The following is a 24,389-nucleotide window of genomic DNA, read 5'->3' as shown; positions in this document are numbered from 1 at the left end:
TCTGACTTGCCTGGTTTCCTATCTTTTCTGGGTCTACATTTTCAAGGACTCTAGCAAGGGCACTCTGTAATATCAAAAGCTTTTCTTCTAATGCTTCCTTAGTTTCTAGTATTAAATATCTCTTTGGTGCAGCTAGATATAGGCAGCAAAAGTCTTTAAACCTTAGCTCTAAACTACTCTCTAGGACCTTAGTTTTTCCAAGACGATTCATCTGGGAAGATCTCAGGCAAATCATTCAAGGAAACTCACAAAGAACAAGTGTGGTCTTTCTCTGTAACCTTCTACAGGAACATGTGTAGAACCACTTCTGACTCATCAGCCAGGAAAATCCCCATCCTGAGGCAGATCTCTTACGTTACATTCCAGTTGGCATCTCCAGCTATTTTGAAACAGTGTGCCCTTTTTCTTAGAGACCAAGGCTATATACTATGTCTCATATATCTCTCCTGACATTGGCTGAAGTTCATGCTATGTCTTGAGGTTTGAGACCACATAAGAACTAAGCTATTTGAGGGGTAGTATTTTTCTTTCCAGGATGTCTCTGAAGAAGACCATCCGTTTTCCTCAGACCTTTGACTTCCTGGTTTGACTGCTGTCTTAATAAACTCTTCAAAGGTCTGAAACCATGTAATAGTTTATAAACCATCAGCTAAGGTTATACTAAATCTATAAGGAACAATCGCTTTGCTCTTTTTTGCATCTGCACTAAGAATTGAATAGAACAGAGAATTCCAGCAGCTAATCACAAGTGCATTCTTGTGGCCAGTTCTCTTATACATTTGGTAACTGATTTCAGTATTTTCTCCCCTGAGATAGTCTGTTACATTGACTCAGCATGGACAAGTATTTATAGGCCTTTTCTTCCCTCTGTCCTAAGATCTCAGATCTACCACAAACTTTAAGGGGATCACTAATCAGTTCTTGGATTCATTTTCTCTTTCCCAAGAGTAATCACCTTTAGCCTGATTGAATTCCCTTCAATAGCAACTCAAAACTCTTTGGCCCTGAATCTGATTTCCTAAGAAGAAACTGGTCACTTATAGTCATATATGTGGTTTTCTATAATCCTCCAGTGAACGCTCTGAGAATTTAACTTTTCCCTTGTTTCATGTCTCAACTTTCTTCTGCGAGTTATCCGCCTTAAGAAACGTGAGGTATGTGGAATCCAACTTTGAATGACTCAATAGCATTAATCAGAATGTGTGAGGGCAATAGCAAGGAAAGAAGAGATTGGAAGAAGAAATTACCCAAGAAGAAGAAGAAAAACAAAAGAATTTCTTAATAGGGAACTTTCTACTAAGAAAAGGAAAAATGTTCTGTGTATCCAGTAAATGGTTTTAACCCAGAGATCTGTGATTACACTTGACTTTTCTTAGGGTAGGAATTCTGTGTTATCAATTTGTTGACTTCAACTCTGTCTTTTTTTCCCTCAACGACTATCCTAATTTTCTTAGAAAAGTTCCTTTTGCAAAGTACCTATCTGACATGGATGTCTTCATATGAAATGCTTCAGTTGGGATATTGATTTAGTTGCAATAATGGTGTCTTAAGACAATTTATTTCTCTCTCACATAACAATCTGAGGTGTAAGCAGCCCTGGAATAAGACAGGGCTCTACAATCATGTGGGGTCCAGGCTCCTTCTACCTTATTGCTTTGCCATCCTCAACATATGGCTTCTGTCACATGCTCCAGCTCCTGCTGTTATGTCCATCCTCCAGCTAGCAGGAAGTAGGAAAGCAGAAAGGGAAAGTAGCTTCCTTCCTTTTAAGGGCGTGAGCCAGAAGTTGTAAGTGGAAGCATATCACTCCACTCATATTCCATTGGCCAGAACTTACTCAAATGGTCACCATACCTAACTGCAAGGGAGGCTGGGTAATGTGGTGTTTAGTTGGGCAGCCTAGATAAAGTTACATTAGTATGTAACAAAGGCGGGGCAAAGGTATTGGGATATAGTTAGCAGTCTATGCCAGACAGGGAAGCAGATAGTTTGGCATGGGAGTACCAACAATTAGTGGAATCTGGAGAAATCAAGGTACTTACAATCTCCTTGATACAAAATCATTGGGGAGGCTGATGAGATCTGATTCTTTTCCACCAGGAGTGGGTGTATTGAAGTGTTTAGCTAAGCTTTTATAAAACTAGTATCAGAGTTTGTTGGGGAGGCATAAGAAGGGACAGTTTCAGGATATTGTATTTTATTTCACAAGAAAGTAGAATTACCATGTAGGGATAACCATAGAACTTCCCTTCCCCCCAAATTATTTATATGACCAAAGCCAAACTGGCTCCAGTGTGCCAAGAAATAGGTAGTGATGTTTCAGCAAGTCAGGTGATAAGAGGGGCTCAGGAAGAGGCCATAAGAGGAGCTGCAGGGTAAATTCATAGAATTGGTAAAGCCCAAGGAACTCCCAACTCTTCAACGGTTGAAGGACTGATGGAACAGTGGAAGTTCTATCCACATAATGACAGTCAGGGCTGGGAGTGGGGCTGGAAGAGACCCCTACATTTCTAGAGAAGCATCTTCAATGCTTTTCTCCAGGGCTATCCAGCTTAGGAAGAAGCAGTTGGCTTTTGAGTGTCAAAAACTGGAAGGCACAGTTTCCAAGAGGGGAGTAGTGTAGACATGTAAAGGAATTAAACACTTGCTGGCAAAAGCACCCCAGCTCTTCAAGGCTCTTTGTCAATTAGTTGAGAGAAGGGATCTCATCCCTGCCCAAGGAGAGTGCTGTTAGAAAAGGACAGCTCAATTTCCTTAAAAAGTAATTAGGAATAGGGAAGGAGCTCAGCAGCATATGATGGCTTATATGGCAATCCCCTGGGAAAGGGGAAGCGCAAAGCAACCGCCGACTTCCTGTTATTACTCCGAGCTGGGGAGGTCTTCCAGCAGTTCAAAAGAGAGGACAAGAATATTCAGTCTCTACCATAAACAATGGAATAGATAAAATCAAGTTATTATCCAAGCTCATGATGATGATGATTAATAATTACTATTACAGTCATGCTTCTTTAATAACAAAATATTTATGCCCCACCTATGTCTAAAAGGGATCTGAGGTAGCTTACATTAGAAAGTGCAGATACAATAAAACACAGCCCATTAAAATTATAATAAAAAAAACTTAGCCAAAGAAGTGGGAAAATATAGGGGAAGAGGATAACTTGCATCAGAAAACTTAAGACAAACAAAAGCACCACAAATGAGAACAAAACCTGAGGTTCCTGGCAGCCAAAGCGAAAAAGAAAACACAAGTAGATTGCATAGTTCTCATTGTTGAGTAAGAAAAAGTACACCAGTTAGTAAGGCGAGGCTAACTCTGGGAAGAATTGGCTTTGTTAGATTTTATTTGAGACATGGAATATCATAATGGGTAATGTTAAAAATTGAAGTTACTTTTTTTTTTGACTGTTTCTTGTATCTATCTCCCTTAAAATCCATATTAAGGGGCCGGCCCCGTTGCGGAGTGGTTGGATTCTCGCGCTCCGCTTTGGTGGCCCAGGGTTTTGCTGGTTCCGATCCTGGGCACGGACATGGCACTGCTCATCAAGCCATGCTGAGGCGGCATCCCACATGCCACAACTAGAAGGACCCACAACTAAAAAACAATACACAACTATGTACTGGGGGGCTTTGGGGAGAAAAAGGAAAAATAAAATCTTAAAAAAAAAAATCTTTTAAAAAAATCCCTATTAAATTCTCATTCTACAAGGGTAATTTATAGGAGTAAGGATATATGTGTGTGTGAATATACGTACATATATACCTATACATGTGTGTCTATAAATACAAAATTACATATATGTGTGCATATATATACATATATGAATGTTTATAAACATATATATGTGTGTATGTACATATATAAATTTTCATTATATTCTAGAGATCTGGCTTTACCTGGAAATACAGCTTGGACAGCCTCCAGAAATTAACGGTAGGTATGTTCTTAGAATATCATCATCAGTTGGCTTGGTCAGCAAGCCCCCTTTAATATAAGATAATAATGTATTTTAATTAATGTAAACTTTGGCACAGATATACTAAAGCCATCCACTGCCCTGTAGAGACATTCAGACAACAGTAGAGCTTTTCTAGTTCCATTTTCCTCAGAGATAATGCAATCTTTTTGAAAATGTCATGGTTTTCGTATAACTAAGGACCATGTTACCATGAAGCAAAACCCAATGACAACTGGCTTAAAACATAATGGGAATTATTGTCTAGGTAATGAAAGTCCAAAGGAGGGCAGGGTTCAGGGCTGATCAATCCGGTGGCTTAATGACATCGTCAAAAACCCATCTGTTTCTGTTGTTCAGTTCTGCCAGCTGCACACAATCGGTTTCATCCTGATGCTGGATCCTCTGGGGCTTTCTCACTTATATCTAGCATGACAGAGAACATCCTAATATGTTCCAGAAATCTCTCTTCATGACTCCTTGGTCTGAAATGGGTTAAATGTTCACCTCTGAACTTTCAGTGGTGCCAAGGGTGGGGCATTTGTGGATTAGTTTAGGTCTAAGCTTCCTGCCTAAGTCCTAGAGCCAAGGCTGGATTCAGCTTCTAGCAACATATGTGAGATGACCCAGGGAGTCATGATATCTCAAATAAAATCATGGCTCTAACCAAGAGAGGATCTTAGGGAAGCAGTCACAAAATCCAGTATGGCATCCAGCACCTGGAAATTTCAGCCTATAACTCAGACACAAAGAGGTGGAAAGATTTTTTAAACGATTTTATTATTTTTATTTAATTTAATTAATTAATTTATTTTTTGAGGAAGATTAGCCCTGAGCTAACTACTGCCAATCCTCCTCTTTTTGCTGAGGAAGGCTGGCCCTGAGCTAACATCTGTGCCCATCTTCCTCTACTTTATGTGTGGGATGCCTACCACAGCATGGCGTGCCAAACTGTGCCATGTCCGCACCCGGGATCCGAACTGGAAAACCCTGGCCGAGGAGAAGCGGAACATGCGAGCTTAACCGCTGCGCCACTGGGTCGGCCCCGATTTTATTATTTTTATATTCTATTATTATTATAGCATTAATTGAACTCCATGGGAATGAAGAGAAATGAAACTCACCTATTATACTACTCATTCATTAAAAAGTCAATTTTTTCTTCAAGTTTTTACATACTTAGTATTTTTAAAAAATATTTAATTGTAATAGCGTAGAAACAATTTTGTGTTCTGTTTTTATTACCATTTCAACGGCTGTATTATGCTCCATTAAATGACTCAATGATATAATTTACTTAACCCTTGCCTCTCTGTAGGACATTTAGGTTGTCCGCAATTTTTCAGTATTATAAATAACCCAGGTAACATTTTTGTGCAGGTGATTTCTGCTTTCTTTGGGACTCATCTATGTCAGAATATAATTCTTGATACAGATTTATATACAACTCCCCATTTACACCTGCATGAAGAAATCTGAAGCTGCTTTCAAGGCACTGATCTTTTGAGTTTATCAAGGGCTTTTGCACTTCACCTCCTAACTCAGATGTTAACCTCTTCAAATAGAGTTTTCTTATAAGGACACCTTACAAACTTGCACAATCCTAATCATTTGGATTAATTTTTGGAAGGAGACTCAGAGTCCCTCATCAGAAGGATTTGGAGTGGGAGAGCGATCATTGGTATAATGTAGAGTGGCGGCCAAATCCCTGGTCTTTGGACTCCGGCAGATCTGAGTTCAAATCCAAGTTCTACTTGCTTGCTATGTGATCTTTGGACAAGTTATTTAATGACATTCTGGATCTCAGTTATTTGCATAAAATGAAGATGGTAGTTCCCACTTTACGAGGTTTTTTCTGGAGTATAGCAGACAGTGTATGCAAAGCCTGGTGAATAATAAGTGTCAGTAATGGTGGTGGTTGTTATTATTCAGCAACTGTGAATTTGATCTGAGGACAAGGTTAAAAGGCATAGCATAGTATGTGTAGGAGAACTTAATTTCCGTCCAAGAGAAAAAAAATCAGATATTCTGTTTTGGACAGTGAAGCCATCACCTGGTCTCTGAATCCCCTTCAGAACATTCTTATGTAGTCATTATTCGCATGTCTGAAAATTTCCTGGGATGAGGCCCTCACTCCATCAAAAAGATACGAACTTCTGACATGCTGACATTTGCTATACTGACTCAAATTCTGGCTCCTTCCAGCTCCCAAACATCCTCTGGTCTAATGTACCTTTTGAAACACACAGAGCACTTTCACGCCTTGACTAGATCTTAAAGGAAGGCCAGCCACTGCCCAGAGCTGGATTGCCACGTGATCCTCAGCTGGAAGACCTTTGCTGACACTCTCAGAGGTGAAAGGGATGTTTGTGAAATGATCCGTTTCATAAGTGAAAGCACTAGTGGGTAGAAAGCTCTGCCTTTTATGGAGCTTAACTTTTCCCTCCTGTAACTTCGATCCCTTGGATGTAGTTCTGTCCTTGGAGCTGAACAGAATTAGTTTACTGTGGAGGCCAACAGATTTCCATTTGAATCCTGGCTCCGTTAGTTGTTTACCTTGGGCAAGTTACTTCAGCTCTCTGAGACTGGAAAATAGGGTTAATAATAGCACTGAACAAATAGGGTGGTTGTAGGATTAAATGGAATTGGCATATCAAACACTTAGCACAGGGCATATAATAGGTGTTCTGAGGTAAGAAATGGCTCCACTGGTCGTTTCTTTCTCCTGCTATGGAGAAGGCTGATGGTGGAATGGATATGCTGAGTCTCCGTCATTCAGAAATCTCTAAGCCAGGTGTTCCCGTTCTTCCTGGTAATGTCCAACAGTGATCCTGAATACCTAAAAAGAAATTAATAGGGTGAAATGAGGGGAGGAAGACACCAGGAAAGACCAACAAGTTGTTTTCAATCTTCTTCCACCATAATACACCTGAGGGATGTGAGCCCCTCCAAGACTGTCAGTGGTTCACAAGGGCAATGAATTCAATGGTTTTCCCCTGGGGTGAGCAGGAGCGCTCTAAAAGGTCTGTATAGTTTGTAAAGCTCTCCCAATCCCAGGGAGGTTCTGAGACCCACTTGGGAGAGAGATCATTCCTTCTTCCCCACTCCTGATCTTGAGAATCACTGAAATAGACACTGAGAAATCCCCTGCCTTCTTGACAACTTTATCAAAGACAGGTGGGATTATATTGCAACAGGTCAAGGCAGGGTTCTAAGTGTGGTCCCAGGACAAATAGCAACCACAGTACGTGGGAACTGATTAGAAATGCAAATTATTGAGCCTCATCTAGACCTACCACAACGTGTTTTAACAAGCCTTCCAGGTGATTCTGATGCATGCTGAAGTTTGCGTATCAGTGGGTTTATGAAAAGAGAGAGACACAGGAGCTGGAATCATCACCTCATCTAGAATCCTGGGTTTCCCCTGCCTCTCTTTTAGATTCAGACTGCAGCAGCCTCCAAGCCTGATACCCATCTGGTGATCTGGAAAGAGGCCTTGTTAGGGAGATTGAGGTCTGCCAGCACCATTTCTACCCTCACATTGTGTAAGGGTTACTGGTCGACTGTGCTTGCTCCTTAGGCCAGCCAAGGACTGGCGTTTTTTCTCTTACCCAAGACCTATTAAAAACTTGTTGTTCTCCTCTTTGGACTAGAATGTTCCAGCCTCTTTCCAACATCTACTAAGCAGAAGTTGTCCTTGACTATTTTGATGACATTGCTGTTATGGAGTCATACCACTTTACTCAGTTTGAAAATGATTCACTTATTTCATTCTACCCTGTATTACAGTTTATTATTTTTCCACTTTTGGTTCAGCCCAACAAACGCTCAGTGAGAACCTATTAAATACCAGGCACTATGCTAAATGAATAAAACACAGTCCCTGTCCCCTGAGGAGCATACAGTGGGGTGACTAGAACTACTTGTTGAGCACCTACTGTTTTCAATACATCATAAAGACATCATCTTTAATCTTCACAATATTACAAGAAAGGTATTGTATCTTCCACTTAACAGATGAGAAATCAGAGACTCAGAGCCCAAGTCTACACTGTAAGTGGCAGAGCTGGGATTTGAAGCTAGGTCAGTCTGGCTCCAAAGCCCACGCTCATTCTACAACAATATGTCTATTCTGGGACATCTCTTCCTCAATAGAAGTTTTTGAGAATAGAAACCAATGACACCTAGGAAGGTATTTTGCACATAATAGCCTTTGAGTAATGTTTACTTAATGAATATAAAATTTGTCTTTAGAATAATCAGGTTGATGGACTGATAATATGGTCTACTAAGAATCATTTTGGGATATGAGATATAGTTGATTTTCATAGAGTGGCGGAGGAAAGCACCCTTCATCTCATGAGACAAAGTATAAAATTTGCAGAAGTAAGAATTAAAAAGGAAGAGAGGGTATTTGGATCTAGAGAAGGTATTAAATAGGTACTAAACCAGCTTTAGACCCTAATTTAGAAGGTTTTTAAGGTGGCTCCTTGGTTTTTCTGTATGTATGTACTTCAATTAAAAAGTTACAAAGAACAGTGAATACTGAATTTCTGAGTGTCAGCAGGCATTTGAACAGGTGAAGCCATTTCTCAGAATACATAGTCCTTACTGTCTTGGAAAATAATCAGAGATGTTATGCCTCCATAAAGGGTTGCCAACCAGTTCAGAGCAATGGTAATTCTGGACAGCAATTTAGAATTGGAGAAGAGAGAAAGCTATAGCAACAAGTACCACCTAGTGGCCATTCAGAAGTTGTAACAATTTAGTCAGCCTGTGATTAAGAAAAGTTCAGCTCACTGGCTATCAGTTCTAACTGTGTGATAGGCTCTCAGCAGAGAAAAGTTTGATTTCTAGCCCATTTTCCAGATCTAGAAAAGTTGAACCTGAGACCTCCAGACTAAGGATAGGTAATTACAGATTTGAGTTAGAGAGAAGTAAAGTCATTTCTTGGACTTAAGAGAGTGGAATGGGGAAATGTAAAGTAATATGCTTCCTTCTTTGCTGACTTCCCTCCTGGAAAAGCATGATGTTGCTTATGCCTAATATGGGACCACTCATTGACCCCTCTTTCCTCTAAGACCATGGATGTGCTCTACTCTAGCCCAAGCCATTCCCTTTCCAGATGGGTGGTGGGAGAAAATATGGCCCAAGACATGAAAATGAAAAAAAATTTTTTTAATGCTTTTTGGTGAGAAAGATTGGCCCTGAGCTAACACCTGTTGCCAGTCTTCCTTTTTTCCCCCCCAAATCCCCAGCACATAGTTGTCTACCCTAGTTGTAAATCATTCTAATTCTTCTATGTGGGAACGCCACCCCAGCATGGCTTGATGAGTGGTGCTGGGTCCGTACCCAGGATCCAAACTTGCAAACCCTGAGCTGCCAAAGTGGAGCACATGAACTTCACCACTAGGCCATGGGGCTGGCCCCTGAAAATGAAAATTCTTAAAGGGAATTTCTCAGAAGAGGTAGACAAATCCTACTTAAAACTTTTTTGATGTAATTACAGACTTACAGAAAAGTTGCAAGAATGATACAAATAATTCTTATATACATTTTACTCAGATTTCCCAAATATGAACATTTTACCATGCTTGCTTTTTTCCTTTATCATTCTCTCCCTCTCTCTCCACACACACACACTACTGTTCGAGAGGAAATTGTCGACATCATGCCCCTTTACTCTTAAACAGTTTAACGTGTATTTTCTAAAAACAAGGACAAGGACTCTTATCAAAGTCAGGAAACTATCATTGGGATCTGGTAGAACAAACAGAACTTATTGCAGTTTCACCAATTATTCCACTGAAAACCTTTACAGCAAAAGAAAGAAATTATAGTCCAGGATTCAATCCTAACTAACTGCACAGATTGCTTTGAGTTTTCATGTTTCTTTAGTCTCTTTTAATCTGGAACAATTCTTTTAATCTTTGTTTGTTTTTCATGAACTGGCAAAAATTTTGAGTAGCAAAATAAATCATAATATTAACAAGTTATAACCTATAGAAAAAACCAAGAATTCATGAGTTCATACTGATACACATAAATTAATAAATAAATGAGAAAAAAGGGGGAGCTCTTGCAGAAGAGAAGGTCAACTAATAAATGCAGAAGAAATAATGCAATGAGAAAAACAACCGTTTGATAACCATAATAGTAATAATCAGGCAAAAGCCATCAATGGATGCTAAAACTAGTAGGTGAAAGTTTGATGAGTAAGAGGATATTTACATAGCTTCAAAGTATCTCCCCACAAAATACATATTAATTACAAAGAGAAAAACAATAATTTTACATCGAAGAAAGCTAGAAGACACCACCTTAATAAGAAATCAAAGTTAACATCACGAGTAATGATGCGATTAGACAGTATGTGCCTCCTGATAGGATGTCCTGAAAAGGACACACATCACATCTTTGATATTCCTTGCCAAAGTGCATAATCTGAATTTAAAACAAGAAAACATCAGGCAAATCTAAATTGAGGGATAATCTACAAAATAAATGGCTTATACTCCTCAGATTCTGCCTTTTAACCAGAAAACGTATAGCTTCCCTTGACAGCCCTACTTTAGACCAGCTGTGTGTGTTAGAGTGGTTGACAGAGATCCAGTTCTTCAGGGCAAAGGCCACATCTTTTTTCATCTGGAGATGCTCTGAGTTCCTCTCTCAGGAGACAATAGTGCCCATCAAGAAGCACCAGGGCCAGAGATACTACACCTCCCTCCTACACCCGTGGCTGCAGAGTCACTGACTCCAGGGTCCAAGAGATCACATCTCCATTGTAAGTTGTTTGGCCAGGGCCTTGGAGCACTCTAGAATTTGGAGGCATTTTCCCAAAGGCATAAACATAGGACAAATAAAAGGTAGCACTTCCTGATGCAGAAGGCAGGTATTTCTTGCCTCTGGGGAATAAGAACTAAGAAGTTAAGCTGGTTCAGGAGAAGAAAGTGAATTTTCAGAATGAGAATGTCAAGAGACAATTACTGAGTGGACTTCAGTCTTTCCAAGGTGAGTCGGGAGGAGAGGAGACCTTGTAGCCACAATTCCTAGATTCCCCAATACCACCATCAGCCTCCCCAGCAAACTCTAGGGGGTAGGTCTAATGGACTCTCATCTAGGTAGCATCTCTGGCCCTAGGGCAGTGGGCTTTCCTGTCTCCTCTGGAGAATGGAGATGGGAACTGTGAACAGGACACAGCCTCTTGGGTTGGTTTCTAGTGACCTATGGAATGACAAGCTCCAGTGCCTATTACTACACCAAAGTGATGTCTGAGCTCTTCTTACATACTCCATCAGACACCGGAGTCTCCTTCCAGTCCATCAACAGCATGGCGGACTTCTGGGATGTGAGTATCAGATCTCCTCAACCCCTCCCCTCTCCTCAATGGCCTGAAGCCACAGGCCAGGGTTCAGCGATGTCAGACAGCAGATCAGGCCATATCCAGAGACAAGTTCAGTCTTGGATCAGGCTGAATCAAAGGGTCCAGCAAAAACTAATGGGTCAGACTAGAGTTCAAGTGGAGGAAGTTGAAGGATCAGGATTTTGATCAGGGAGTCAAGCCAGTAGTTAGACTAGTATTGGGAGTCAGAGTTAAGGCTGAACTTCAAAATGTATTTTAAATAAAGCGGTCAAGATCAAGATCAGGTCAATGTTCATGGGTCATCTGAGGAATCCAAAAGAAACAGACTGGAGTTAGGCTGGGGGGTGGTCAGGGAGTGAGGGCAAAGATCATTCTAAAGATAAGGGTCAGGATCAGGCTGGGTCAGGCTCAACCCAGCTCGTGGTCCAGTTTGCCCAGGGCCCACTACTGGATGGTTTGTATTGGACCAAATGGTACAACAACCAGAGCCTAGGCCATGGCTCCCACTCCTTCATCTACTATGAGAACCTGCTACTGGGGGTTCCGAGGCTGCGGCAGCTGAGGGTCCGCAATGACTCCTGCACGGTGCATGAGGACTTCCGCGATGACATTATGAACTGCTATGACGTCTACTCTCCAGAAAAGGAAGAGCAGCTCCCCTTTGGGCTCCTCAATGGCACAGCGTGAGTGAGTCCCCTGAGCAATGTCACAGGGCTTGCACCCCCAAGCCTGACATCATCCCAATGTTTGGGAACCACTTCCACTGAGCCTTAAAGAGCTGTAGATGTACTCAGGAGGTTGGGTGGGGACATCTCTCTGAGTCTTATCTATGACTGTTTGGAGATCTTGGTCGGGATCACTCAGGAGCAGAGAAGGTACAGAGCCATAGCCTCTGGACTTATTTCCACACATAGGTCACAGGCACATTTGCCCTACTCTGGAGGTAGTCCTGCCAGAGAAAGCATTCTTTCTTGCCCAGAAGTCCCTCAGGAGTATGGAGAATGGAAGAAGCATTAACACTGACACATGAGTCATGGTTGGAAGAGCCTGACCCTTGGAACTGACTTGGGAAGGAGCAAGGGTCAAGGATGGATGAGAAATTAGGGAAGAAAGAGAAAAAGGGTGGAGAGGACAGGAAATAAGCGTCCAGGGAGGAAAGTGTATGGTCAGAACAGAGAATCAAGGGGTTACAGCGGCCAGGTGCACGACCACAAGAGCAGAAAGGGTCTTTTCTGGATTGTATGGGTCAAGTGCTTCCCTTATGGGGACTACTCAGGCTGGGGTCAAAAGTGGGGCTTGGGGGGCTGTCCCCATGGCCTAGTGGTTAAGTTTGGCATGCTCCACTTCCACGGCCTGGATTCAGTTCCTGGGCGTGGACCTATACGACACATCAGCAGCCATGCTGTGGCAGTGACCCACACACAAAATAAAGAAAGATTGTCACAGATGTTAGCTCAGGGAGAATCTTCCTCAAGCAAAAAGAGGAAGATTGGCAATAGATGCTAGCTCAGGGCAAATCTTCCTCAGCAAAAATAAAATAAAATAAAATAAAATAAAATAAAATAAAAGTGAGGCTTGGGTTTCTCATCCATAGTCTTGGGTGACATCATGAAAAATTAGGAGATTGACATTTGAGTTTCAGTTCTGCCACTAACTAGCTGGATTATCTCAGACAGCTAAATCTTAGTTTCCTCATCTGCAAAATGTGGATAATATTTACTCTCTCTTCTCAAACAGTTAGTAGTATCAAACAGGACAATATATGTGAAATGTATATTATGTGTGATACATATATATAATATATGTGAAACTGTAAAGTCCAGACAATCATAAAGTGTTGCCATTGCCTTGGGAGATCAGCTTTTGGGTTGACTCAGACCTCTCTGCTCAGATGGCTTCTTCCATGGCAGGTGGACATACCACTCAGAAGATGAGCTGGGGGGCTCCTCTCACTGGGGCCGGCTCACAAGCTACGGTGGAGGTGGCTACTACCTGGACCTTCCGGGATCCCGACAGGCCAGTGCAGAGGCACTCCGGGACCTTCAGGAGGGCCTGTGGCTAGACAGGGGCACTCGGGTGGTCTTCATTGACTTCTCCGTCTACAATGCTAACATCAATCTTTTCTGTATTTTGAGGTGGGTCTCCTTTCTTTTTTTTTTTTATTGAGTTAATGATAGGTTACAATCTTGTGAAATTTCAGTTGTACATTAATGTTTGTCATTCGTGTTGCAGGTGCACCACTTCACCCTTTGTGCCCACCCCCGACCCCACCTTTCCCCTGGTAGCCACTAATCTGTTCTCTTTGTCCACATTTTTAAATTCCTCATATGAGTGGAGTCATACACAGATTATCCTTCTCTAACTGGCTTATTTCACTTAACATAATTCCTTCAAGGTCCATCCATGTTACTGCAAATGGAATGATTTTGTTCTGTTTTGCAGCTGAGTAGTATTCCATTGTATATATGTACCACATCTTCTTTATCCATTTGTCTGTTGATGGGCACTTAGGTTGCTTCCATGTCTTGGCTATTGTAAATAATGCTGCAATGAACATTGGGGTGCATAGGACTTTTGGAATTGCTGACTTCAAGCTCTTTGGATAGGTACCCAGTAGTGGAATGGCTGGATCGTATGGTAGTTCTATTTGTAATTTTTTGAGGAATCTCCATACTGTTTTCCATAGTGGCTGCACCAGTTTGCATTCCCACCAGCAGTGTATGAGGGTTCCTTTTTCTCCGCAACCTCTCCAACATTTGTTACTATTAGTTTTAGATATTTTTGTCATTCTAATGCGTGTAAAGTGATATCTTAGTGTAGTTTTGATTTGCATTTCCCTCATGATCAGCGATGATGAGCATCTTTTCATGTGCCTATTGGCCATCAGTATATCTTCTTTGGAGAAATGTCTGTTCATGTCTCCAGCCCATTTTTTATTTTCCGGTTTTCTTCAATTTCCTTTGTTTTTTGTCCCATGGTTTAATCTGATGAAGAGCTGCTACTCTCTGTTGTTGTCCTTCTACTTATCTCCTCTGCTCTTGGTTTTGTAGCCCCTTTCCTTTTTTTGATTTTTCAGGAATGAGGGTTTTCCTGAGGATCTCCTGAAGAGGAGGTTTTGTGGCAGTGAACTCCCTTAATTTTTGTTTATCTGGGAAAGTTTTTATTTCTCCATCGTATTTGAAGGATATTTTCACTGGGTAGAGAATTCTCGGCTGTAGGTTTTTGTCCTTCAGATTTTTGAATATATCATTCCACTCTCTTCTAGCCTGTAAAGTTTCTGCTGAGAAATCTGCTGATAGCCTGATGGGGGTTCCTTTGTAGGTTAGTTTCTTTTGCCTGGCTGTCCTTAGTATTTTCTCCTTGTCGTTGACTTTTGCTAGCTTCACTACTATATGCCATGGGGTTGGTCTTCTTGCATTGATAAAGTTTGGAGATCTATTGGCTTCTGTCACCTGAAGATCCATCTCTCTCACCAGATTTAGGAAGTTCTCAGCCATTATTTCTTTGAACAGGCTTCCTGCCCCTTTCTCCTTCTCTTCTCCCTCTGGTAAACCTATAATCCTTACATTGCATCTCCTAGTTGTGTCTGATAATTCTCGGAGAGTTTCTTCATTTCTTTTTAGTCTTACTTCTCTCTCCTCCTCTGCCTGCAGCATTTCTATATTCCCATCTTCCAAATTGCTAATTCTTTCCTCCATATTATCGGCCCTACTGTTCAGTGCATCTAGATTTTTCTTAATCTCCTCTATTGTGTTCTTCATTTCCAGTATTTCTGTTTGGTTCTTCTTTATTGTATCAAACTCTTTTGTGACATAGCTCCTGAACTCGTTGAGTTGTCTATCTGAATTCTCTCTTAACTCATTGAGTATTTTAATGATGGCTGTTTTGAAGTCATCGTCATTTAGGTTATATATTTCATTTTCTTTGGGATTGTTGTCTGTGTATTTGTTGTTTTCCTTCTGTTCTGGAGATTTAATGTATTTTTTCATATTGCTTTATGTTGTAGATTTGTGCCTCCGCATAGAGATAGAGATTAGTTGCTCCTTCCACTTGTTTCTGCTGGTGTGGTGGGGGAGCAGCTGTTTATACTGCACCAACCAGGAACCCTATCCGCAGTTGCTAACTGGGGCTGGGCCCCTCCTCGTAGTCACAGTGATCCTTTGGATTCCCTCTTCTGCCGTGGGGGCCATCACGGGGGGGCTTCAGACTGCTGGTGCCTACTGTTGCAGCCCACCTAGATGTGCTCCCTCCTTGGGGTCTGCAACGGTGTTGTGGGCTTTTCCAGCGGCCAGGGGTAGGATCATTTATATTTGCCGCTCCGTCACTGTTGGCACTCACAAAATCTCACTTGTCCACTATGGGTCTCAGGAGAGCTATTGGCATCTTCTACAGTCTGTGGTTAGCTCACCTAGCTATGCTACTTTTGTCCCAGGGTCTTCCAGCCTTGTGGCTGCCTGATGGGTGCTCTCTACTAGTGCTGTGCAGAGGCTTTCGCTGAGGCTGCTGTGAGCCTGTAGGGTTTCCCCCTAGGCTATGGAGCCGGGTCGCTGGAACTCCACCCAGCCCCAGTCCTGTTCCCCAGGAACTTGGGGAGCCCTTTGCCCTGACTGGGGGATAGCCAGAGATCCTGATTTCAGTGGTAGCTGGTCAGCTGCTGCCCTGCCTGATATTCTTCTCTCCGGGACCCTCCCGGTGTTGTGGATGCTGGGCGTGGCCCCTCTGCTAATGACAGACAGAGAGTTTTGTCTGCTGCCCGGGCGGAACTCTGGAGCTTCCCCCCCAGGCCGTGGAGCCGGCCTCTGGAGCTCCAACCAGCCCCAGTCCTCTCTGAGATCTCGGGTAATCCTTTGCCCCACAGGGCGAGCAATGGCAGCTGGGGGTCGCCTCGCCCTCTGGGATTCTCTCCGGGACTTTCCTGGAGTTGTGAATGCTGGGTGTGGCCCCTCCGCTAATGGCAGACAGAGAGTTTTGTCTGCTGCCCAGGCGGAACTCTGGAGCTTCCCCTCCGGGCCGCAGAGCCGGCCTCTGGAGCTTCACCCAGCCCCAGTCCTCTCCAAGATCTCCGGCAATCCCTTGCCCGGCCGTGCAGGCAGTGGCAGCTGGGGGGCCGCCAGGCCCTCTGTGATTCTCTCTGGGACCCTCCGGGTGCTGTGGACACCAGGCGGGATCTCCCCGCCAATAGCGGGGCGAGACTCTCCCCGCAGGCTCAAGTGTGTAACTCTAGAGTTTCCCTCTGCGTTTAGGAGTAATTGCGGGGGGTTTAGGTAGGGTTCTGGTCACCTGTTTCCACCGTCGCTCCTCTGGTGTGTGCTTGCTCCTGCCCTAGGTGTGTGTTGATCTTCTGGGAGCGTCCGTTGGAAGAAAGCCGCTTGCAGGTACTAGGCTGTTTGGTCGGGGTCGGAGAGTTTTCACCGATCTCCACCTCCTCCCGGAGGGAAGTCCGTCCGCCTTCCGATGTATAGTTGTGTGGGTCTCTCAGAAGTCCTGAGATGCTATCTGGATATCCTTTGGTAAGTGATGAGTGTCCAAATAATTGTAGACTCGAAGGGGGAGAGACAAAGAGGACTACTTATGGTGCCATCTTGGCTCTCCAGCCCATTTTTTTATCGGGTTGTTGGATTTTTTGTTGTTGAGTTGTGAGAGTTCTTTATATATTATGGATATTAAGCCTTTGTCAGATATATGACTTGCAAATATTTTTTCCCAGTTAGTGGGTTGTTTTTTTGTTTCAATCCTGTTTTCATTTGCCTTGAAGAAGCTCTTTAGTCTGATAAAGTCCCATTTGTTTATTCTTTCAATTGTTTCCTTCTCTGAGAAGACATGGTATCCGAAAAGATCCTTTTAATACTGAAGTCAAAGAGTGTACTGCCTACGTTTTCTTCTAGAAGCCTTATGGTTTCAGGTCTCACCTTTAGGTCTTTGATCCATTTTGAGTTTATTTTGGTGAATGGTGAAAAAGAATGGTCAATTTTCATTCTTTTACATATGGCTTTCCAGTTTTCCCAGCACCATTTGTTGAAAAGACTTTTTCTCCATTGTATGCTCTCAGCTCCTTTGTCAAAGATAAGCTGTCCATAGATGTGTGGTTTTATTTCTGGCTTTCAACTCTGTTCCATTGATCTGTGCACCTGTTTTTGTACCAGTGCCATGCTGTTTTGATTACTGTAGCTTTGTAGTATGTTTTGAAGTCAGGGATTGTGATGCCTCCTGTTTTGTTCTTTTTTCTCAGGATTGCTTTAGAAATTCGGGGTCTTTTGTTGCCCCATGTGAATTTTAGGATTCTTTGTTCTAATTCTGTAAAGAATGTCATTGGGATTCTGATTGGGATGGCGTTGAATCTGTAGATCGCTTTAGGTAGAATGGGCATTTTAACTATGTTTATTCTTCCAATCCATGTACATGGAATGTCTTTCCATCTCCTTACGTCGTCATCCAATTCTCTCAGAAAGGCCTTGTAATTTTCATTATATAGGTCCTTCACTTCCTTGGTTAAATTTACCCCAAGGTATTTTATTCTTTTTGTTGCGATTGTGAATGGTATTGTGTTCTTGAGTTCTTTTTCTGTTAGTTCGTTATTAGAATATAGAAATGCTACTGATTTATGCAAATTGATTTTGTACCCTGCAACTTTGCTGTAGTTGTTGATTACTTCTAACAGTTTTCCAATGGATTCTTTGGGGTTTTCTATATATAAGATCATGTCGTCTGCAAACAGCGAGAGTTTCACTTCTTCCCTCCCTATTTGGATTCCTTTTTCTTGCCTGATTGCTCTGGCCAGGAACTCCAGTACTATGCTAAATAAGAGTGGGATAGAGGGCATCCTTGTCTCATTCCTGTTTTCAGGGGGATGGCCCTCAGTTTTTGCCCATTGAGTATGATGTTGGATGTGGGTTTGTCATATATGGCCTTTATTATGTTGAGGTATTTCCCTTCTATCCCCATTTTGTTCAGAGTTTTTATCATAAATGGCTGTTGGATCTTGTCAAATGCCTTCTCTGCATCTATTGAGATGATCATGTGGTTTTTATTCCTCTGTTTGTTGATGTGGTGTGTCACATTGATTGATTTGCGGATGTTGAACCATCCCTGTATCCCTGGTATGAATCCCACCTGATCATGATGTATGATCCTTTTAATGAATTGCTGAATTCTGGTTGCCAAAATTTTGTTTAGAATTTTTGCATCTATGTTCATCAGTGATATTGGCCTGTAGTTCTCTTTTTTCGTGGTGTCCTTGTCAGGTTTTGGTATCAGCGTGATGTTGGCCTCATAGAATGTGTTAGGAAGTGTTCCATCCTCCTTAATTTTTTGGAATAGCTTGAAAAGGATAGGTATTAAATCCTCTCTGAAAGTTTGGTAGAATTCCCCAGGGAAGCCATGTGATCCTGGGGTTTTATTCTTTGGGATGTTTTTGATTGCTGTTTCAATCTCTTTCCTTGTGATCAGTCTGTTCAAATTCTCTGCTTCTTCTTGAGTGAGCTTTGGGAGATTGTAGGAGTCCAAGAATTTATCCATTTCCTCTAGGTTATCCATTCTGTTAGCATAGACTTTTTTGTAGCATTCTCTTATAATCTGTTGTATTTCTGTAGAGTCTGTTGTTATTTCTCCTCTTTCAGTTCTGATTTTGTTTATTTGAGCTTACTCCCTTTTTTTTCTTTGTAAGTCTGGCTAGGGGTTTGTCAATTTTATTTATCTTCTCAAAGAACCAGCTCTTTGTTTAATTGATCCTTTCTACTGCCTTTTTCATTTCAATAGTATTTATTTCCTCTCTGATTTTTATTATTTCTCTCCTTCTGCTGACTTTGGGCTTTATTTGTTCTTCTTTCTCCAGTCCAGTTAGGTGTAGTTTAAGATTGCTTATTTGGGATTTTTCTTGTTTGTTAAGATGTGCCTGTATTGTGATGAATTTTCCTCTTAATACAGCTTTTGCTGTATCCCATATGAGTTGGTATGGCATGTTATCATTTTCATTTGTTTCCAGGTATTTTTTAATTTCTTCTTTAATTTCTTCAATGATGCATTGCTTGTTCAGTAGTGTATTGTTTAGTCTCCCCATCTTTGTGCCTTTCTCAGCTTTTTTCTTGTAATTAATTTCTAGCCTTATAGCATTATGATTGGAGAAGATGCTTGTTATTATTTCAATTTTTTTTAAATTTGTAGAGGCTTGCCTTATTTCCCAACATATGGTGTATCCTTGAAAATGTTCCATGTGCACTTGAGAAGAATGTGTATTCTGCTGTTTTAGGATGAAGTGATATATCTATTAAGTCCAATTGTTTTAGTTTTTCATTCAGCTCCACTATTTCCTTGTTGATTTTCTGTCTGGATGATCTGTCCATTGATATGAGTGGGGTGTTGAGGTCTCCGACTATTACTGTGTTGTTTTTAACATCTTCCTTTAGGTCTGTTAATAGTTGCTTTATGAACCTTGGTGCTCCTATGTTGGGTGCATAGATATTTATAAGCGTTATTTCTTCTTGGTGAAGTGTCCCTTCGATCATTATATATTGTCCCTCTGTGTCTCTCTTTATCTGTCTTATTTTGAAATCCGCTTTGTCTGATATAAGAACTGCAACACCTGCTTTTGTTTTCTTGCTATTAGTTTGAAGTATTGTCCTTCACCCCTTCACTCTGAGCCTGTGTTTGTCCTTGGGGCTGAGGTGTGTTTCCTGGAGGCAACAAATTGTTGGATCTTGTTCTTTAATCCATTTTGCCACTCTGTGTCTTTTTACTGGAGAGTTCAATCCGTTTACACTGAGAGTGATTATTGATGCATGTGGACTTAATGCTGTCAATCTGTTGCTCGTTATCTGGTTTTCCTGCGTTTCTCTTCCTGTGTGCTTTAGCCTACCCATTTAATACTGCAATTTCTTATGGTGGGTTTCTTAGATTTTTCCATATTTATGTTTTGTGGCTCTATTCTGTTTTTTAGTTTAGTGGCTACCCTGAAGTTTGTATTTAGAATCTCATGTACAATATAGTCTATTCTCTGGTGGTCTCTTACTCACTTGGCCTAGACTGATTTAGTCACTTTGCTCTTCCCTTCCTAAATTATTATTTTCATTTCTTATTCCAACTCGTGTTATGAGTTTGTAGTTAGAGTGATAAGATAGTCTTTGCTTTGGTAGTTTCCTTACCTTTATCCTAATGCTATAGTTGAATATTTGCTATCCTATTCTGGTTCTATTTATCTGTCTCCCTACTCTGTGGTTTGTGACCCCTTTCTCCCTTTTTTCTTTTTTCAGGTTTGAGAGCCTTCTTGAGGTTTCTTGTAGTGCAGGACTTTTGGTTACAAATTCCCTTAACTTTTGTTTGTCTGGAAAAGATTTAATTTCTCTCTCATATCTGAAGGATATTCTTGCTGGATAGAGTATTCTTGGCTGAAGATTTTTATCTTTCAAAGTTTTGAATATGTCACTCCATTCTGTCCTAGCTTGTAAGGTTTCTGTAAAGAAATCCGCTGAAAGTCTGATAGGAGTTCCTTTGTAGGTTATTTTCTTCTGTCTTGCTGCCCTGAGTATTCTTTCTTTGTCTTTCATTTTTGCCATTTCTACTACTATATGCCTTGCAGTAGGTCTTTTTACATTGACAAATCTAGGAGATCTGAAAGCTTCCTCTACACACATTTCTCCGTCGATCCCTAGATTTGGGAAGTTCTCTTCTATAATTTCATTAAGCACACTTTCTGCTCCATTTTCCTTTTCCACGTTCTCGGGAATTCCTATGATCCTTAAATTCTTTCTCCTCATTGAATCTGCTATCTCTCGGAGATTTTCCTCATTTTTTTTAACTCTTAGTTCTCTTTCTTCCTCTGTCTGGAGCCATTCAGCCCGTCTATCTTCGATTATGCTAATTTTCTCCTCTATGGTGTCAACATGGGCATTCAGGGAATCCGTCTTCTGGTCCATTGTGTTTTTCATCTCTAGTAATTCTGTTTGATTTTTCTTTTATTTATTTATTTATTTATTTATTTATTTATTAAGATTTTATTTTTTTCCGTTTTCTCCCCAAAGCCTCCTGGTACATAGTTGTATATTCTTTGTTGGGGGTCCTTCTAGTTGTGGCATGGGGGAGGCTGCCTCAGCGTGGTTTGATGAGCAGTGCCATGTCCGTGCCCAGGATTCGAACCAACGAAACACTGGGCCGCCTGCAGCGGAGCGTGCGAACTTAACCACTCGGCCACAGGGCCAGCCCCCTTGATTCTTCTTTATAACTTCAATCTGTTTTGTGAAGTAACTCCAGAACTTGTTGGCTTGCTTCTCTATCTTTCTCTCTACCTCATTGAGTTTTTTGATTATAGCTACTCTGAACTCATTTTCACTTAGTTGACCTATTTCCAAGTCCTCAGGACTTAATTCTGTGTTTTTATTGTTTTCCTTCTGGTCTGGAGCTTTTATAAATTGGTGGATGGTAGAGGAGCAGTTTTTTCACATAATGGTAGGATTCGGTTGCAGTTACAGCCTGTCGCCACTAGATGGGGGTCAAGAGCCATGTGTTCTGAGCTCTCCCCCTTTGGGCAAGATGGCGGTGCCCAGCGCGGTTTGCCTGGGGGAGGGGCTGTTTTTCTCACATGCCGATCTGGATTCGGATCAGTTCTGTTCTCTGGTCTCCCGGGGCCCTGGGTTTATGGGGTCCTCGTGCACGGGCGCTTTCCCCTGTCAGTGGGTTTCCACTACACCGGCGGTGGGAGTCCTGGACCATCCCCCGGTTGTGCGGCCCCTCCCCTGCTCCTTCCTGCACCCGCGGCAGCGATCCCAGACTCTAGGGGAGGGAGTGAAGTTCTCTCCTACCCCGTTCCAGCCCCTTCGAGGCCGGCAGCAGGGTCTCCATCCTCCGTCTTTTGGATACTGTAGGTCTCTGACGTCCTGGCATTAGGTTTATTAGCTGAAATTCAGGTTTTTTTCAGTCCTTTGTTGTAGTTTGGAGGGGAGAGAGTCCTGGGTCAGCTCACCCCACCATTTTGCTCCCTGGATCTCCTTTCTTTACTGCATCCCTCCATCCATGGTTCCTAGTTCCCTTCTCCTCTGCTTGAGACTTCCCTAAACTCGTACCCAATGGTGGGGGTGGGGAGGGGAGGGAATGGGAGGAATTGTTCCAGCCTAACCCCACCAGATATCTCTCCCTCCTCCCACAGACTGGTGGTGGAGTTTCCAGCTACAGGAGGTGCCATCCCATCCTGGCAAATCCGCACAGTTAAGCTGATCCGCTATGTCAGCAACTGGGACTTCTTTATCATTGGCTGTGAGATCATCTTCTGCATCTTCATCTTCTACTATGTGGTGGAGGAGATCCTGGAGCTCCACATCCACCGGATTCACTACCTCAGCAGCATCTGGAACATTCTGGACCTGGTGGTCATCTTGGTGAGGGACAGATATCTTGGACTTCGGACATTTGGGGAGGAGGAGGGGGATCCATACTGATAGGGGCTCCACATTCTTCCTTTTGGAGTCCCAAGGCCTCCTTACAACTTCTGGTCAAATCACTGTGTAACAGCTCCATAAGTAAGAGGCTATGTTCCCCTGGCTCAGTCGTGGGAAAACCCTGTCTCCCAAAGCCCCTCTCCCTCTGGCCTATAATCCAGGTCCTGCTCTTTTCTTTATGAACTTGACATTCTGTTCCTCTTCTGTCTCTTATCTTTATGACCTGTCGCCTTGAAACTCTTCCCCTTTCTCCTTTCTTCTGCTAAAATATTCTGCCTCTTCATCAGTGTCCCTTTCCTATTAACAGGACACATTAATTTCCTTACCAAGGCTGGAAGTGGCGAGGGAAAGAAAATTACCTGGCTCCAGTTCTCTATGGTCCCTTACAACCTACATATTTACCACTGACCTCAAAGCCCTCTTTTGGGCTTTAAGGCATTCCCCAATCATCCTATCCAGTTCCATTTGAATCTGAGATAGTCAACAACTCAGCAGGGAAGGATTTTGTTTCCCCATTGTCTTACCTGCCCCAGCTTTCCCCTGGGACCTCATTGTTGAACTTCCCTTGAGATCTCCTTGATTTCTCTGACACCCCATCACCCCTGTGATGACAGCTCTCCATTGTGGCTGTGGGCTTCCACATATTTCGAACCCTCGAGGTGAATCGGCTGATGGGGAAGCTCCTGCAACAACCAGACATGTATGCTGACTTCGAGTTCCTTGCCTTCTGGCAGACACAGTACAACAACATGAATGCCGTCAACCTCTTTTTTGCCTGGATCAAGGTACCCTGGGACTCCTCACCCCCAGCTCCACCTCAGGGCACTCATTCTCCCTTCCTCAATACTTGTCTCATTTTCCTTGCCTGGTCTGGCAACTCCTGTGGCCTCTAGGATCCTGGAGTGGACTGTTCAAAGCTTTTCTTTTTTCTTCCTCCATCATTTCGTTCAACTTGACCCTTCCAGATATTCAAGTACATCAGCTTCAACAAAACCATGACCCAGCTCTCCTCCACACTGGCCCGCTGTGCCAAGGACATCCTGGGCTTTGCCGTCATGTTCTTCATCGTTTTTTTTGCCTACGCCCAGCTCGGCTATCTGCTTTTCGGGACCCAAGTGGAAAACTTCAGCACTTTCATCAAGTGCATGTGTGTGTCCTGTCCCCTTTACTCCTCCCTGGTCCCTCACCCTCCAGCTCCATGGGTTTATGTATCCTTAGGGAGGCTGGGTATATGTGTGTGGGCATGTCTGTACTTAAAGCATCTGTGTGAGTCTCCTGAAACCCTGGTGTGTGCGCTCAAGTATCCATGCACCCCACTCTCTGTCTCTATCAGATTGGGTTGAAGGTGCAGTGAGGGGACTACTTGAGTTCACTGAAGAGTGGTAGTTAGGAAAGCGGGGTGGGGGTGTGGACTGGGGTCAGGGTTATGGCTAGGCTCTGGGGGAAGCCCAGATCCTGGTCTCTCAGTTTCACTCAGTTCCGGATCATCCTTGGGGACTTTGACTACAATGCTATCGACAACGCCAACCGCATCCTGGGACCTGTCTACTTTGTCACCTACGTCTTCTTCGTCTTCTTTGTGCTCCTGGTGAGGGTCCCTCTGAGGGGTGGAAATTTAAGAACTTGAGGGGTGGAGACGTGGAGGGC

The 24,389-nt window shown here is 42.6% G+C and overlaps 1 protein-coding gene across 1 annotated transcript in view; it reads left to right on the top strand.

Annotated features, from left to right (window-relative positions):
- Positions 1-24,389, top strand: part of PKD2L1 (polycystin 2 like 1, transient receptor potential cation channel) — a 68,731-nt gene that overhangs the window by 39,573 nt on the left and 4,769 nt on the right. Inside the window, exons 7-13 of the mRNA XM_046652830.1 lie at positions 11,177-11,304; positions 11,749-12,002; positions 13,230-13,454; positions 22,454-22,682; positions 23,357-23,527; positions 23,708-23,889; positions 24,210-24,330. Of these exons, the coding sequence (XP_046508786.1) occupies positions 11,177-11,304; positions 11,749-12,002; positions 13,230-13,454; positions 22,454-22,682; positions 23,357-23,527; positions 23,708-23,889; positions 24,210-24,330 (1,310 nt within the window). The remainder of the gene's footprint in view (positions 1-11,176; positions 11,305-11,748; positions 12,003-13,229; positions 13,455-22,453; positions 22,683-23,356; positions 23,528-23,707; positions 23,890-24,209; positions 24,331-24,389) is intronic.

The sequence above is a fragment of the Equus quagga genome, chromosome 2, assembly GCF_021613505.1.
Source record: "Equus quagga isolate Etosha38 chromosome 2, UCLA_HA_Equagga_1.0, whole genome shotgun sequence".
NCBI classification, from domain to species: domain Eukaryota; kingdom Metazoa; phylum Chordata; class Mammalia; order Perissodactyla; family Equidae; genus Equus; species Equus quagga.
Note: the sequence above shows the minus strand (reverse complement) of the source record. Positions and strands in the feature narration are given on the sequence as shown.